Source organism: Alosa pseudoharengus, unplaced genomic scaffold (genome assembly GCF_046254945.1).
Source record: "Alosa pseudoharengus isolate Yale_2024_CS ecotype anadromous, Long Island Sound unplaced genomic scaffold, YU_APseudo_1.1 YU_APseudo_1.1_scf_1, whole genome shotgun sequence".
NCBI classification, from domain to species: domain Eukaryota; kingdom Metazoa; phylum Chordata; class Actinopteri; order Clupeiformes; family Clupeidae; genus Alosa; species Alosa pseudoharengus.
In genome coordinates, this window is record NW_027468564.1 from 28,336,795 (window position 1) to 28,350,125 (window position 13,331).

Consider the following 13,331-nt stretch of genomic DNA (forward strand, 5'->3'; position numbering starts at 1 on the left):
CTTGGCCAACAAACCATCAACCTAGGCACAGCCCATCACAAACACAAAACAAATTAGCCAGTTAGCTTAGCCCGTTAGCTTAAGCATTAAAGCGATCGAAAAAAACTGTAACTATTATTAATTATTATTAAAATGATATTATATTATTAAAATGAAGTCTCAGGCATCAGGTAGACATGTTATCTTAGCACATACCTTCCAGGCTTGTACAAAATTCCAGAATTGAATTGAAACTGGCTCTTAAATTCCAATTCAATTCTTGAATTTCACTTGCATTTCAATTGAGGTAGCAAACAGGAAGCAGATTTGCAATTTGAATTGTGCACAAGCCTGATACCTTCACACAATAGGAGCAGTCATGACATTGGTTTGAGCTCGTGTTTATTTTCCTATTCATGTGCTGAGGCATCAGGTTGGGTGGTGTTGGGGTTCAGGCTCTGGTAAACTGCATCAGGTTGGGTGGTGTTGGGGTTCAAGCTCTGGTAAACTGCATCAGGTTGGGTGGTGTTGGGGTTCAGGCTCTGGTAAACTGCATCAGGTTGGGAGGTGTTGGGGTTCTGGCTTGGGTGGACTGGAATCATCAAGATGGTGTCAGGATTTCCACGTATGTTACCACTGGCATCCTAAATGATGACAAATATAAATCACTTCCATACTCATGCATAGATATTATCATTTTTAGTACATACTGGAAAAACTGTCATTTTCCTCACCTGTTCATCTCTCTTTGCCAACACCCCTTTCAGGCACTTCCTTCTGTAAAAAGCCAGACAGATAATGCTTCAAGTAGGGGATCTGTACCATCACAGTGGTCAATGTATGAATAGTATAGTATAGAGTCTTTATTGTCCTCTGGAGTTTCCAGGGTACCACACTGCTGCTTAGCCAGAGCTAACACCAGCTACATTCAAATGAACAAATATAAATCACTGGTGTGGCATTTGAAAAAATCAGCATGAAAGGGAAAATGTCCCGTTAGAACATAACATAACAATGCTCTGCATTGGCTGTATTGCCTTTTGCTCCAAAGTTATGAATGTGAGGGCTCCCCCCAGTGCTTGGTACATTTCCTCATATCAGTGCCGACACTCCCACCACACACTGTGTGTAGGGCACCAAAGGACAGAGGGGGCACCCAAATATAGACAATAAATAGTTGCTTTACTACCAACTGCATTTCACTCTTCCTTGATAACGTTTACAGTGTCAAAATGCACCAACACCATGTTACATGCAAGGATGATTCCAGCTGGCTTGTCATTGTGTCATTGTGTATCTTTTTTAATATAACTAGTGCAGTGCCCGTTCAAACATGCTATTCCTGTAGCCCAATTACATGCCTGCAGGTAGGCCTACTTTAAAAATAGGATGATAGGGAAAACATAATTCCAGGTAAGCATTCAATAATGAATAGGCCTACAGATAATATAACTAGATGTACCACAGAGCAGTACAAAATATGACCGCCGCCCAGTCCAGCACATTTTTTCCACAAAAATAAATCACACTGAAAGGCATATATGATTCTAACGGTCTCACTAAATTGCATTATGCACACTCAATTCTCACTGGTATCTGCTAGACAACAAGTACCAAAACATGATTAGTTCAAAGATTTCACATGTAAAATTAATTTTATACAACCCCACCCCCATCTTGCCTGTTCATAATTCTGAGAAATTCTTGAATTGTGTGCATGTGTGCGTGTACACGTTTATGTTTATGTGTGTGGGTGTGTGTGTGTGTGTGTGTGTGTGTGTGTGTGTGTGTGTGTGTGTGTGTGTGCTTGTGTATGAAACATTGCGTATGTATGTTTGTGCATGCATGCGTACATATGTCTACTGTGTGAGTATGTGTCATACATATGATTACTGTGAATGTATGTGTGTGCGTGTGTATCTGTTTATGCACATGTGTGCACATGGAATGGGTTAACATGACCCCTGGAGGCAAACATACGCAAAAAATTGGTCATCCTAGGCCCTACGGTTCTCAAGATATTCACAGAAAACTGTGTCTGCCCTACCCTCCTTTCGGGGGGTCCAGTACAGCGGGGGGGCTACAGATCAAAACGAAAAACAACGGTTCCATGCTATCCATGTGGGGTTACATGCCCACCAAGTTTCGTGTACCCCGGTCTTTCAGTGTCCCGGGAATCCTTGTTGGTGTACGGTCACTAAATGTACACATAAATTATTTTATTGTAAGCCCCCCCATGAACGAAAGTTCACAAAACTTGGCATGCATTCGGAGGGTGTCATAATGATCCTACACTTTCAATTTCGTGCAGTTTTGACCATGTCAGCCAGAGATGTTGTGATGAAAACACCTACTTTTTTGCTTTTTAATTTTTAACTAGGTGGCGCTATACATGAAATAAGTGGTAATGGGATGGGTTGACATGGCCCCTTGAGATCAACATACAAAAAAAGGTGGACCTCCTAGGCACTACGGTTCTCGAGATATTCACAGAAAACTGTCTCCGGCCACCTACAGGCCAGTTGGTGTATAGTAACATAAATGAATTTATTGTGTGGCCCCCCATGAACGGAATTCCACAAAACTTGGCGTGCATTCAGAGGGTGTCATAATGATCCTACACTTCCAATTTCATGCAGTTTTGACTATGTTAGGTCACAGATACCTGCGATTACAACACCTCATTTTTACTTTTTTGTGTTTAACTAGGTGGCGCTATACATGAAATGAGTGGTTATGGAATGGGTTGACATGGCCCCTTGAGATCAACATACAAAAAAAAAAAGGTCCTCCTAAACCTTACGGTTCTCGAGATATTCACAGAAAACTGTGTCTGCTCTACCCTCTTTTCGGGGGGTGCAGTCCAGCGGGGGGGGGCTACAGATCCAAACGAAAAACGATGGTTCCATGCTATCCATGTGGGGTTACATGCCCACCAAGTTTCGTGTACCCCGGTCTTTCAGTGTCCCGGGAATCCTTGACGGAAATTTGGCCGTGTGAAAAAGAAAAAAAAAAAAATCTGACTAAACCTATATTCGCTGCGTGGCGGTCATACTAAATGTGAAGTGAGCAGAATTTAAGCATGGCTGCATGTGACATTTTTTACAATAGCTGTTTTGAGTCAAGGCTATATGCTTAGCCTATTGAATAAATTGACGATAGAGAAAACAAACCATTTTGTGGAATGATGCATTATGGAATTTGCAACGGTGTGACTCAAAAACAGTCTCTGGTGGCCTATAAATGACATCACACTCTGCCTGCCACTCGTTGCTTGTTGCTGGTTATGCTTTGCATGTGTGGCATTCTGAGACGTTATTTAATTTGGGATCATTATCGCTCGTTTCAATTAGGACCTTGCAGTTGGAATTGTCATTTGCTTATTCAAAGTCTAAAGACAGTCCAAAGTAGCCAGGGCTATTTGAGTGTCTGTTTATTGCACATCATTTTTTACGTAATTTTGAAGAGCCACACTGTGTGTGTTGGCATGTTGGCATGTCGTTGCAAAATCCGCGGAGTTATCTTGCACTCGCTGTTTTTATCCGTGTAACCTTCACTGATCCAGTTCTGCCAAAGCCCTGCTTCTATCCTCACTGGTAGCTTACAGTACAGTGCTATGTGGGAGGGGGAGTGGCTAGTGGCGAAAGCCAATGTGTTACCGATATATTTAATGATATCTTTATGATCTTAATGATGGCACTGCACTTACTCATGCCCGTAGCAAGACACCTGCCAAGTTTGAAATCAGTCTGACAAACGGTCAGCGAGATATGCGTGCCACAAACACACAGACATCCGGACACACAGACATCCGGACACACAGACGCTTCTTGCTTTATAGATAGATAAACGTTTAAAATGAAATCATGAAGGCAACAATGACGAGGTTACAGAAGGTGGCGATTTGCAAGGTTATCTGGTTCCCACTACTGTTCATTTTTAAACTCAGATTGGTGAGAGGGCTCTTTAACATAGGCTGCAATCAATGTGATCTGGAACATGGACAAGAATGTAAAGCCTAGTCTACTACTTTGCCTTTGTAGAATGCATTTACATGAAGGATATGATGAAGCCGAGCCGACTGAAACGCATTCCATTTAGATAGCTAGGTAGCAGGCTCAAAATTCACTTTTAATTAGAAACAGAAATGTGAAGCAACATGTCATTATACACTTCCATTTCCAAAGCAATAAAGGCTGCTAAATATTGTCCATATCATTGTTAATATTGTGCTATCAATGTAGCACACAGTAATGGTCTTTAAATTATAGGCCGTTTATTTTACTCTAGGTGTTTGAGTTGTCATTTAAATGTGTTAACAATTCATCACAATCAACTATAAAACTTATTTTTTTTGTAACTCGCTTAGGGCACCGAAATGGACAACAGCGGCACTGCCTACTATTTCTATGGATATATATTTTATGTAAGTAATCTGTTCTTGTGGCCACAGTCACTCACCTCAGCAGGAAAACCACGGTCAAGAGCGCTAGTGGTCCACAGACAAAGACTGGTATCACAGCTGCCATTATAGAACTCTTCTCTTCCGCTGTAGATGAAATGTAAATACTGTAATTCTAGGACGACAAGTCTTCACAAGTTAAATAAGATGTTATTTTGGTGGAGTAGCACTGATGGAATGCTGTCACAGACCTACATGTGCATAATACCTCAGGACATTTGCTATAAAAATTTAAATTATTTTGCCAATGTTAAGAAAATGGCTACTCACAGAAAACCTGCAGCCGCACAGTACATGAGTACTTGTTGCCAAATTCATAACCTGACCGACAAAAATATTCCCCATTGTCTTCAGGTGCGATGTCTTTAATGGTGTATGGATTCCCAGTGCCCAGATGCAAGTGGGTAGTGTTGACTCTCTTGTACCAGTTGTAGCTCTGCACTGGCAGATCAGATCTGTTCTTGCAGGTCAGAGTTACGTCTGTGCCTTCCACTATGTCACCAGAGGGACTAATGGACACTGAAGGTATATGTGGAGCATCTGTGAAAGACATGATTATATGAGTCTTGAAAAGATGATATTCATTGGGCAGTCAGTATGAGGAACACACACACACACACACTAAGGTATGCATGTATCCTCATTAATACAATTCTTAACTGTGTGCCTGTGTATGAGTGTGGGCTAGGGTTGCCACATTTGACTTGTGAAAATCCAGGACCCCCCCCCCCAAAAAAAAATAAAAAAAATAAAATAAATAAATAAATAATAATAATAATAATAATAATAAAAAAAAAAAATTAAAAAAAAAATATATATATATATATATATATATATATTAGGGCTGTCAATCGATTAAAAATAATCTAATTAATTACATACTCTGTGATCAATTAATCTAAATTAATCGCATATATAATTTTTGCTGTGAAAGTATTTTAAATATTAAAATTCAAATGAATCATTGAATAATCAGCATTAGTGACATTAAAGTTCAAAAACTCTTTTATTATTATTTTCACTGTTCAAATAATTGCCATACTAATCTATGATATGACCTAATGTGCTGAGGAAATAAATTCAAATGTGTTTTTTTTTCACATACAAGGCATTTCAGGCCACAGATATAACCTAGGGGACACAATGAAAATGAATTAACACTCCCCTCAATGTCAACACTTACAGTATTTCTTTGCATTGATGTGCGACTATAGAGTTGATGAACTCCGGTGATATGCAAATTCCTTGCTGCAGACATTTCAGAGGACTTTATTTTCAACACCATCAGGCCATTTTTTAAAAGTAAATGTTCCAATCAATGATCCAGGCAGCACGTTTTCTTCTCTCTCCTTCATTTCACAATCTAATTTTTACTGACTAGAACGGCTCGGGGTCAAAGGTCATACGGAATCGATTAATCTGCACTCATTTTTTTTAATCAGTTATTTTTTCTCAAATTAATTAATCGAAATTAATCAGTTATTTTGACAGCCCTATATATATATATAATATATTATATATAAATTATAAAGTTAGAAATATAAATATTAAGAATTGCTGCTAATTGTATGCTGCTGAACTTAGGCTATATGGTGCATTGTCACTTTAAGGTCGCTCAGTCTAAGCTTTCTTCTTTCACCAGCTCTTGTAAAATATAAGGCTAATCCGAAAACTCTAGCCTTGTTTGTTTGTGCCACATTGATAACACAATATTAACAATACTATACTAATATTAAGTTGTTACAAGCAGTTATAAGTTTCATATATTCAAAGGGGATATCAACAATGACACCTGGAACCTGCCAATCTATCTCTTTCTCTCTGGTGCGCACTCAAGATGCGTTTCCCAATTCATTAGAGTAAGTAACATTCAAGTTAGATGCTGCTTGTTATGTAAGTTGGTGCATAGAAGAACACGGCAACACAGAGGTATAAAGTTATCCACTTTACTGAACTCTTAACTCTCCAGTCTTACATTGTTTCCCATAACTCTCCTGTGTCACACTTGACCCCCTGACCCTTTGCGTCATCAGTCACAAACTAATCCACACAACACTGCTGCATCATCATCCTTGCATATAACACAACGTTGGTGCATTTTGACATTGTAAACATTCTCAAAGAGAGAAAAGCAGTTAGCAGTAAAGCTATTTATTGGCTACATGTTGGTACCCCCTCTGCCCCTTGGTGCCCTTGTGTGTGATGCACGTGGTGAATACAATGTTGAAACATTTCCTATAGTTTCTTACCTATATATACCCTGCCCCTGACACAGACACACACACTCGTTTTGTTGCTGTCCCTTTCTATATTAGCCTACAGAGACACTAGGACAGGCGCGTGTAACTACAAAGTGGGGTCTGGGTCTGTGGTTGCGCGGCAGTTGCGAGATAATAATGTAAACTCTATTGTTGCTGCCAATCAACAAGAAGCATGCCTTTGTGTACATAGGCTTCACGGGATTTGATGAACGATAAACACAACCAACAAAACCGTTTGAAACTAGCAGAAATTATAATCAGAAGTTAATTTTCACCAAAAACCGGGACAATTTTGTGTCCAGGGAAATATTATTAATTATCCGGGACAGTCACTCAAAAAAGAGAACAATGCCAGGAAATCCAGTGCATGTGGCAACCCTAGTGTGGGCTGTGTTTTGTGAAACACTGTCTCCACACACACACACACACACACACACACACACACACACACACACAGACACACACACACACGTTACGAGGATGGATCTTAGATATTTCAATTTCAAGTTATTCTTTACCTCTCACATGCAGGTCAACCCCTGGCTTCCCAATCCACTGCTGCCCTTCAGTGTGTGTTGTGAAACTGCAGTAGTATTTACCAGCATCCAACAGAGTCACTGACCGGATGCGCAAATCACACTGCTTAGTTGCATACTGAGTGATAACGATCCTGTCTCTGTACTGTGGGTCACCTCTGAGATCAGGATGATCCCCAGAGTCCAATTTTGTCCAGTAAGCTTGTTTAATGGTCACCTCGGGAGGGTAGGTGTAAGAGCAGGACATGTCTACTGAATCTCCTACAACTACACAGATACTCTCGGATGGATAAGTGACATTCCACTCATCAGCATATACACCTAAAAAGAGGTAACACAAAGTACACAGTGTCATTTTCCCTCCCAGGTGCAACCTAAGTTCTTTTTGTGAATGTACCCAATGTCAAACTTTCATTTAAAAGCATAATTACGCCGGAAACGCCACTTTTAAGCTTGACCATATTGTCGTTTTTTTTAGGTCAAATTACCTTTTCAATGGGAGTTGTAGGGGAACGGATGATTGCATCAAAATCGCTATTTTTAAAACTCGACACAACATGAAACTTCTGATCGTCTGATCATACACCAGTGTCTCTAGACATGAACTCGAGCACTAAGGACACCGAGGACTGTGTACACAGTTTACTAGAAAGAAAGGTTTTGGACCTTGGATCTGCTGTGATGCTTAAAGCAAACTTTCCTCTGTCGCACACACACTATTTGTTTACCCAGCACCAGCTTTGCAAATAGCGATGTCCAGAAACAAGGTAGAGTATGTTGCATGATTTTATGAAAGTATGATGTATTGCAACATCAGAAGCATGTCAAATTTGTAGTTTCTTATGTCTCATTCCATCGAACTACAGATCCGCTACCCGATCTGGCAAACTTACATAGTGGGGTTATAGCCGATAGAGGGCCGCAAAGCAAATGCAAAAGTGCCGTACACTCTGTTACGAGTTGATGAACTACTGAAACGATTTTGGAAACATTATTTTAAGGTACAAAAAAACTCTTTGGTGTTGCTTTAAAATAACATTTCAGTCAGGACCACTTTGTCCAGATATTTTATTACTATTTGCAAAATGACAGAGAGAGCAGCAAGACAAACCCCCACAGGGTACAGAACAGACCAGACATCAATGAGACATTGATAAGTCAGACGTATGAGGAGGAGACGGGGTGGAGGTGGGTTGCAAAAAGCCTTGCAGAGAAAGCGAGTATGCAGCCTACCACAGCTTAAAAAGTTGGCAGCCACCCTGAGCAGTCAAAGGCGATTCAAAACGAGTCAGAAAGGTCGAGACAGGACCAATTGTCAAAATGTCGGTGTCCACCACTCTAGTTCATCCAAAACAAACCAGAAAAGGGACTTTTGCTAAGTGCTAAATACCGGAATTTTCCTTTAAAAAAGGTGCCCTGAATGAACAACACCAATATAAGACTAGTGATCAGCAAATCAATCAACTGAACAATAAGCTGAGCAGTTAGCCAAGTTGCTGGGTGTGGCTCTGTGGCCTTCCTGAACTACAGCTATGTTGACCATGATGCTTATTTGTACAATATAAGCAGGATGTCACACTGACAATACAAAAGTTCAGCAAGTTCACACACATACATACGTACATACGTACAGGGGCTGAGCTATTGGTTCACTATAGAGGGGGCGAAGATCTGTAGTGAGCCCTATATACTGTCGGAGTTTATCCCAACATCATGTTTTTATTAAGTCCACTTCATATTGTGCTTATTCGAGGCTGATGTATTTTGTTTTCTTTATCTGGGTTGAAAGAAGACTGTCCATGCATGCTAGACTTTCTTTTATTTATTTTTTACAAGATTTGGCAACACACTGAGGCAGTAACTCCGCTGACACTAACAGTGTTCGTAGGCAATGTCCTGTCGACCTAGCCTATCTTCTTATCTCTTGAAGTTGTGATAAGGTAGAGGCTTTTTTACCGTTTAGTCTGTGCATCGATGCAAACTTTAGTGATCAGGCCCACCTGCAGGTGTACGGCAGTACGCACTGTGCGTACCATCAGGCAACAACAAGAGAGAAGAGAGAGAATTTCCCCTGTGTATTCACACCAAGTTTGCCCACCATAACTTCCCAACTGCTTCTGTGCAGTATCCCATTAACTGCTTGACAATAGGCTATTTACAATTTTCTGTAAAATAAAGTTTGCACGCACCTTTTGTTTGAGCAGGAGAGAGAATAATAGCCAACAAACGCACACAGCAATTACAGAAGTTGTGGGCTAGGTTACTTGTTGCTTTCTTTTACTAGGCTATACAGTGATGGTCAAAAGTGTTGGCACCCATGCTAAAGTTGACTGAAAAGAGGAATATAAAATCATCTTTTGGAAATTGATCTTAATGCCTTAAGTGAAAAATGAGGAAGTATCTAACCTTTAAGGATACCAATTTTCTTAGTGAATGAATAATGTATAATGTATCATAAATAAATGAATGTTCTTCCTTAAAATACAGGGGTCATAAGTATTGCCACCCCTATGTTAAATTCCCATAGAGACAGGCAGATTTTTATTTTTAAAGGCCAGTTATTTCATGGATCCAGAATACTGTGCATCCTGATAAAGTTACCTTGGCCTTTGGAATTAAAATAGCCCCACATCATCACATACCCTTCACCATACCTAGAGATTGGCATGGTGTTATTTCAGTTAGCCTATTAGCTGGTTTGATTTGCATTGAACTCATCACTGTATGGTTGCCTGTTATCAGCACACAATGTCAAGCTAATTCACTAACTCAAGACTTCAAGGCTATCATGGATATAAAATGTGTTTTGTAAACAACAAAAGGATGGAGGCAGCGAAGCTAGATGAGTTCTTTCTAGCGCTAGAGGAGTATTTCAGATGAACAAGGTAGTCAAAATTGGTATGCTTGTCAAAACGTTAGCACTACATCTGGATTAATACTGAATAATGTTTACTGATGTTAAAGCGCACATGCTGTTTAAAGCCATATGGATGTTGTACTAGGTGCTAGCAAGGCCATAGTCATGATGTCAACATTGGGGGGGACCAAATCTGTGGTGGGGTCTGAGGGCCATGCAAAAAATATTATTAAAAATCACAAGCAAGTTGTTACGACGTGTTTTCCAACTTGTGTGCCGTTGCCACATTTGATTCCTACGTTTTGCCTGCATGGATGCGCGATCGAGTGCGCATCTAAATAATATGCAAGATGCAACAACCATTTCTAAGAGGCCTATAAACAGGGTAATTCCTGGCATTAGTACTAGCATATGAATGCATTATTTATGTTGTAGAACATGTGAAAGAAATTAATGACACAGGCTTGCACAAATTCATCATTTAAAATAAAACTTTTCACTTTCGCTATCATTGCGAGAATAGGTTACAATATGGAAAATGTTTCAAAGTTCCCTTTGAGATCGGCTCCAAAAATGTATGGGATTTCCTTAGCCTGTGCTACACCTTTCCAACAAGTTTTGTGAGAATTGTGAGCTTTTGCGATATTTGTGCCAGCCCTACTTCACCGCAGTAGGGTCAGAGAGGGTTAAAGCTGAGCTAGTACAGTAATCAAGGATCTTTGGTAGGGTGCAGCAAATGGAAGCGTTTGATAGCGCACGCCACTAACGAAAAACTAGGGTGACCAGATGTGCTCTTTTTCCAGGACATGTCCTCTTTGAGACCTTACAAATCGTCCAGAATTTTGTTATTCTAGAGCCTCAAACGTGTTTACAGCGAAATTGCATTGCGTTTTTCTCTGTCGTTCACAAATAAATTCAAAATAGCCTTTTGGGGCAGTGTTTTCTCGTATGTCCTCTTTTTCACAAACTAAAAAGAGGACACAATCAGGTCACCCTAGAAAAACGGAAAACCACCAGGTGAAACCACTCAGGGGTGTAGGCTACTCTGGAACCATCACTAGGTCACTCATTTGTAATTTGTTATTTATGTTTGATTACATTTCAGATGGTGGTGGTTGTTGGTTTCCTGTAGAGTTTTTTTTTTCTTTATTTATTTTTCTATGTCCGTATATTGGGGGGGGGACATTTTGGTCATATTTGAATATTGGGGGGGACACGTCCCCCTCAATGTCTATGGTGACTACGGCCCTGGGTGCTAGTACTTTTTAGGTGACCAATGCACGAGCGAAACCGGGATACAGACATTCAATGTTTCGTTGCGCACGGAGAGGGGGGGGGGGTGTCTCTCTAGATGGGTGTGCGTACCATAGCATTCATTCCTGCTGGTGCGCCTGATAGTGACTGCTGTTGTCGCGGCAAGCTTAGGCCTATCTCCTGTCTCTAAATAGGCACATTGTAGACTAGACCTACATGCTATGTCGGCAAACCCAGACCGGTTGTGGCATCAGTTTCGCTTTTAAAACGCAACAGTGTAGCGAGAGGGAGAGTGCGGGCTATTTCATTTGCAGCATGACAGACGAATTCCCATTGTGAGCGCACTCTACATTACGGACCAGTGACATCTTTAGTAGCATTTTGTTATTATTATTTTCCCCAGCAATCAGTACAAATAAGCATCGTAAATACCAAAATTATTCAATATAGATTTGCCCAAAAGTGGGCCCCCTTTGAGGTCGTGGGCCCGGAGCGACCGCCCTCTCTGCCCCTCCCCCCCCCCCACCGCCCCGCTCTCTCCGCTTATGCATACTGTACGTACATACATACATACATACATACATACATACATACATACATACATACATACAAACACACACACACAAACACCACAGTCTCCATTCCGAGAGGAGTTATGCTACAGTTTTACCCAGAAATGAGAATGAGATTTTTTTTTAGCATTATCCCCTGTAACTTTGTAATTTACATCACGTGTCACTGAATGTCTCAAATAAACATCAAAGCATTCATATTTTAAAGAGAGAAGAGGAAATTATACAGAATTAATAACTGATTGAGAGAAATTATTAATTTGGAAGCACAAAAAAACCCACCAATTGTTTGCTTTACCTTGAAATGTTAAAAGTGCCATTACACAAACAGATGCCACAGAGCTCATGGTCATCACCAGCAAACCCTGGATGCAACAGATTCAGCATGACAAGTAAGCGCAAACATAGTCATTATAACAGCCTGTGTCTTTGTGACTGACACAAAAAAAACTAAAATAATAACATAAATAATATAATAAAAACATGTTGTTTTTACCTTTTCTGCTATCCTTCAAAAGCCTCTCTTGACAGATGAGGAACTGCTGTACAAAACGGCCACACAGGAAGGAAGTGTTAGCAAGACAAATTAAGATCTCTTCAGTTGAGTCTTTTTTTAAGTCATTAGTCCAGGAAGTGGAGTCCAGAAAGTGGAGTCCAAAAAGTGACGTCAATTGGAGAATACAGCGGGAAAAACGTGTTTTCTTTTACAGTTTATGGAAAAAATAGTTGCATTAGATAGAAGATTTTTATTATTGTAGCGACCGGCAGTTAATTAGTTAGTTAGTTTGTTTATTTGTCCTTACATAGGAAATTTGTTTTCACACCATACAAGCCTCACAGACATGAAATACATAGATACACACAGTCACAGTTCTTTGCCCACCCCCCACCACCCTGCCACCACATACCCCACCCACATAGATGTTAACAGCACATATACAGCACATATATCACAACAGCACATATACAGCACATATATATCACATTACACAGATACAAACAGGAAAACCATCACCAGTTGACATTACAGAGGAATGAGGGTGGCACAGTGATCCATCACCTCTGTGATCTGTTGTTTAGTGCTGCTATTGCAGAGGGCACAAAGCTTTTCCCAAAGTGTATTCGCTTCCACCCCATAGCCCTGTATCTGCATTTTGATGGAAGCAGAATGAAGAAGGGATTGAGGGGGTGGGTGGGGTCATGAGTGATGGTCCGTGCTCTGTTCTTGGTGAGTGTGCTGTTGAGGTCTGATAAATTAGGGGTGGGGAGGCCTATTGCTTTGGCTGCGGTATGAGTGATGCGTGTGAGTTTGTTTCTGTTGGCAGCAGTTAGCATGTTGAAAAAGCAGGGAAGGCAGTAGTATGGGCTGGACTATGCTTTTGTATCTGAGCTTACAGATGGCTTACGGAT

At 40.4% G+C, this 13,331-nt stretch overlaps 1 protein-coding gene across 1 annotated transcript; it reads right to left on the minus strand.

The window, feature by feature from the left end:
• Positions 1 to 251: 251 nt before the first annotated feature.
• On the minus strand, positions 252 to 12,485 carry LOC143124560 (junctional adhesion molecule B-like). The gene is made up of 7 exons (XM_076286193.1): positions 12,418 to 12,485; positions 12,220 to 12,286; positions 7,221 to 7,559; positions 4,712 to 4,981; positions 4,441 to 4,528; positions 714 to 756; positions 252 to 623 (listed from the first exon to the last, which is right to left on the minus strand). The coding sequence occupies exons 2-7, from the start codon at positions 12,272 to 12,274 to the stop codon at positions 390 to 392; spliced, it is 1,029 nt and encodes a 342-aa protein (XP_076142308.1). The 5' UTR covers positions 12,275 to 12,286; positions 12,418 to 12,485; the 3' UTR covers positions 252 to 389.
• Between the last annotated feature and the right edge of the window lie 846 nt (positions 12,486 to 13,331).

Coding starts and splice junctions, on each gene's coding strand:
- LOC143124560 (XM_076286193.1), bottom strand. CDS start 12,274: ATGACCATGAGCTCTGTGGCATCTGTTTGTGTAATGGCACTTTTAACA. Junction 7,560..12,219: donor GGCACTTTTAACATTTCAAG/GTAAAGCAAACA, acceptor ACCTCTTTTTAG/GTGTATATGCTGATGAGTGG. Junction 757..4,440: donor ACCGTGGTTTTCCTGCTGAG/GTGAGTGACTGT, acceptor GGCTTTTTACAG/AAGGAAGTGCCTGAAAGGGG.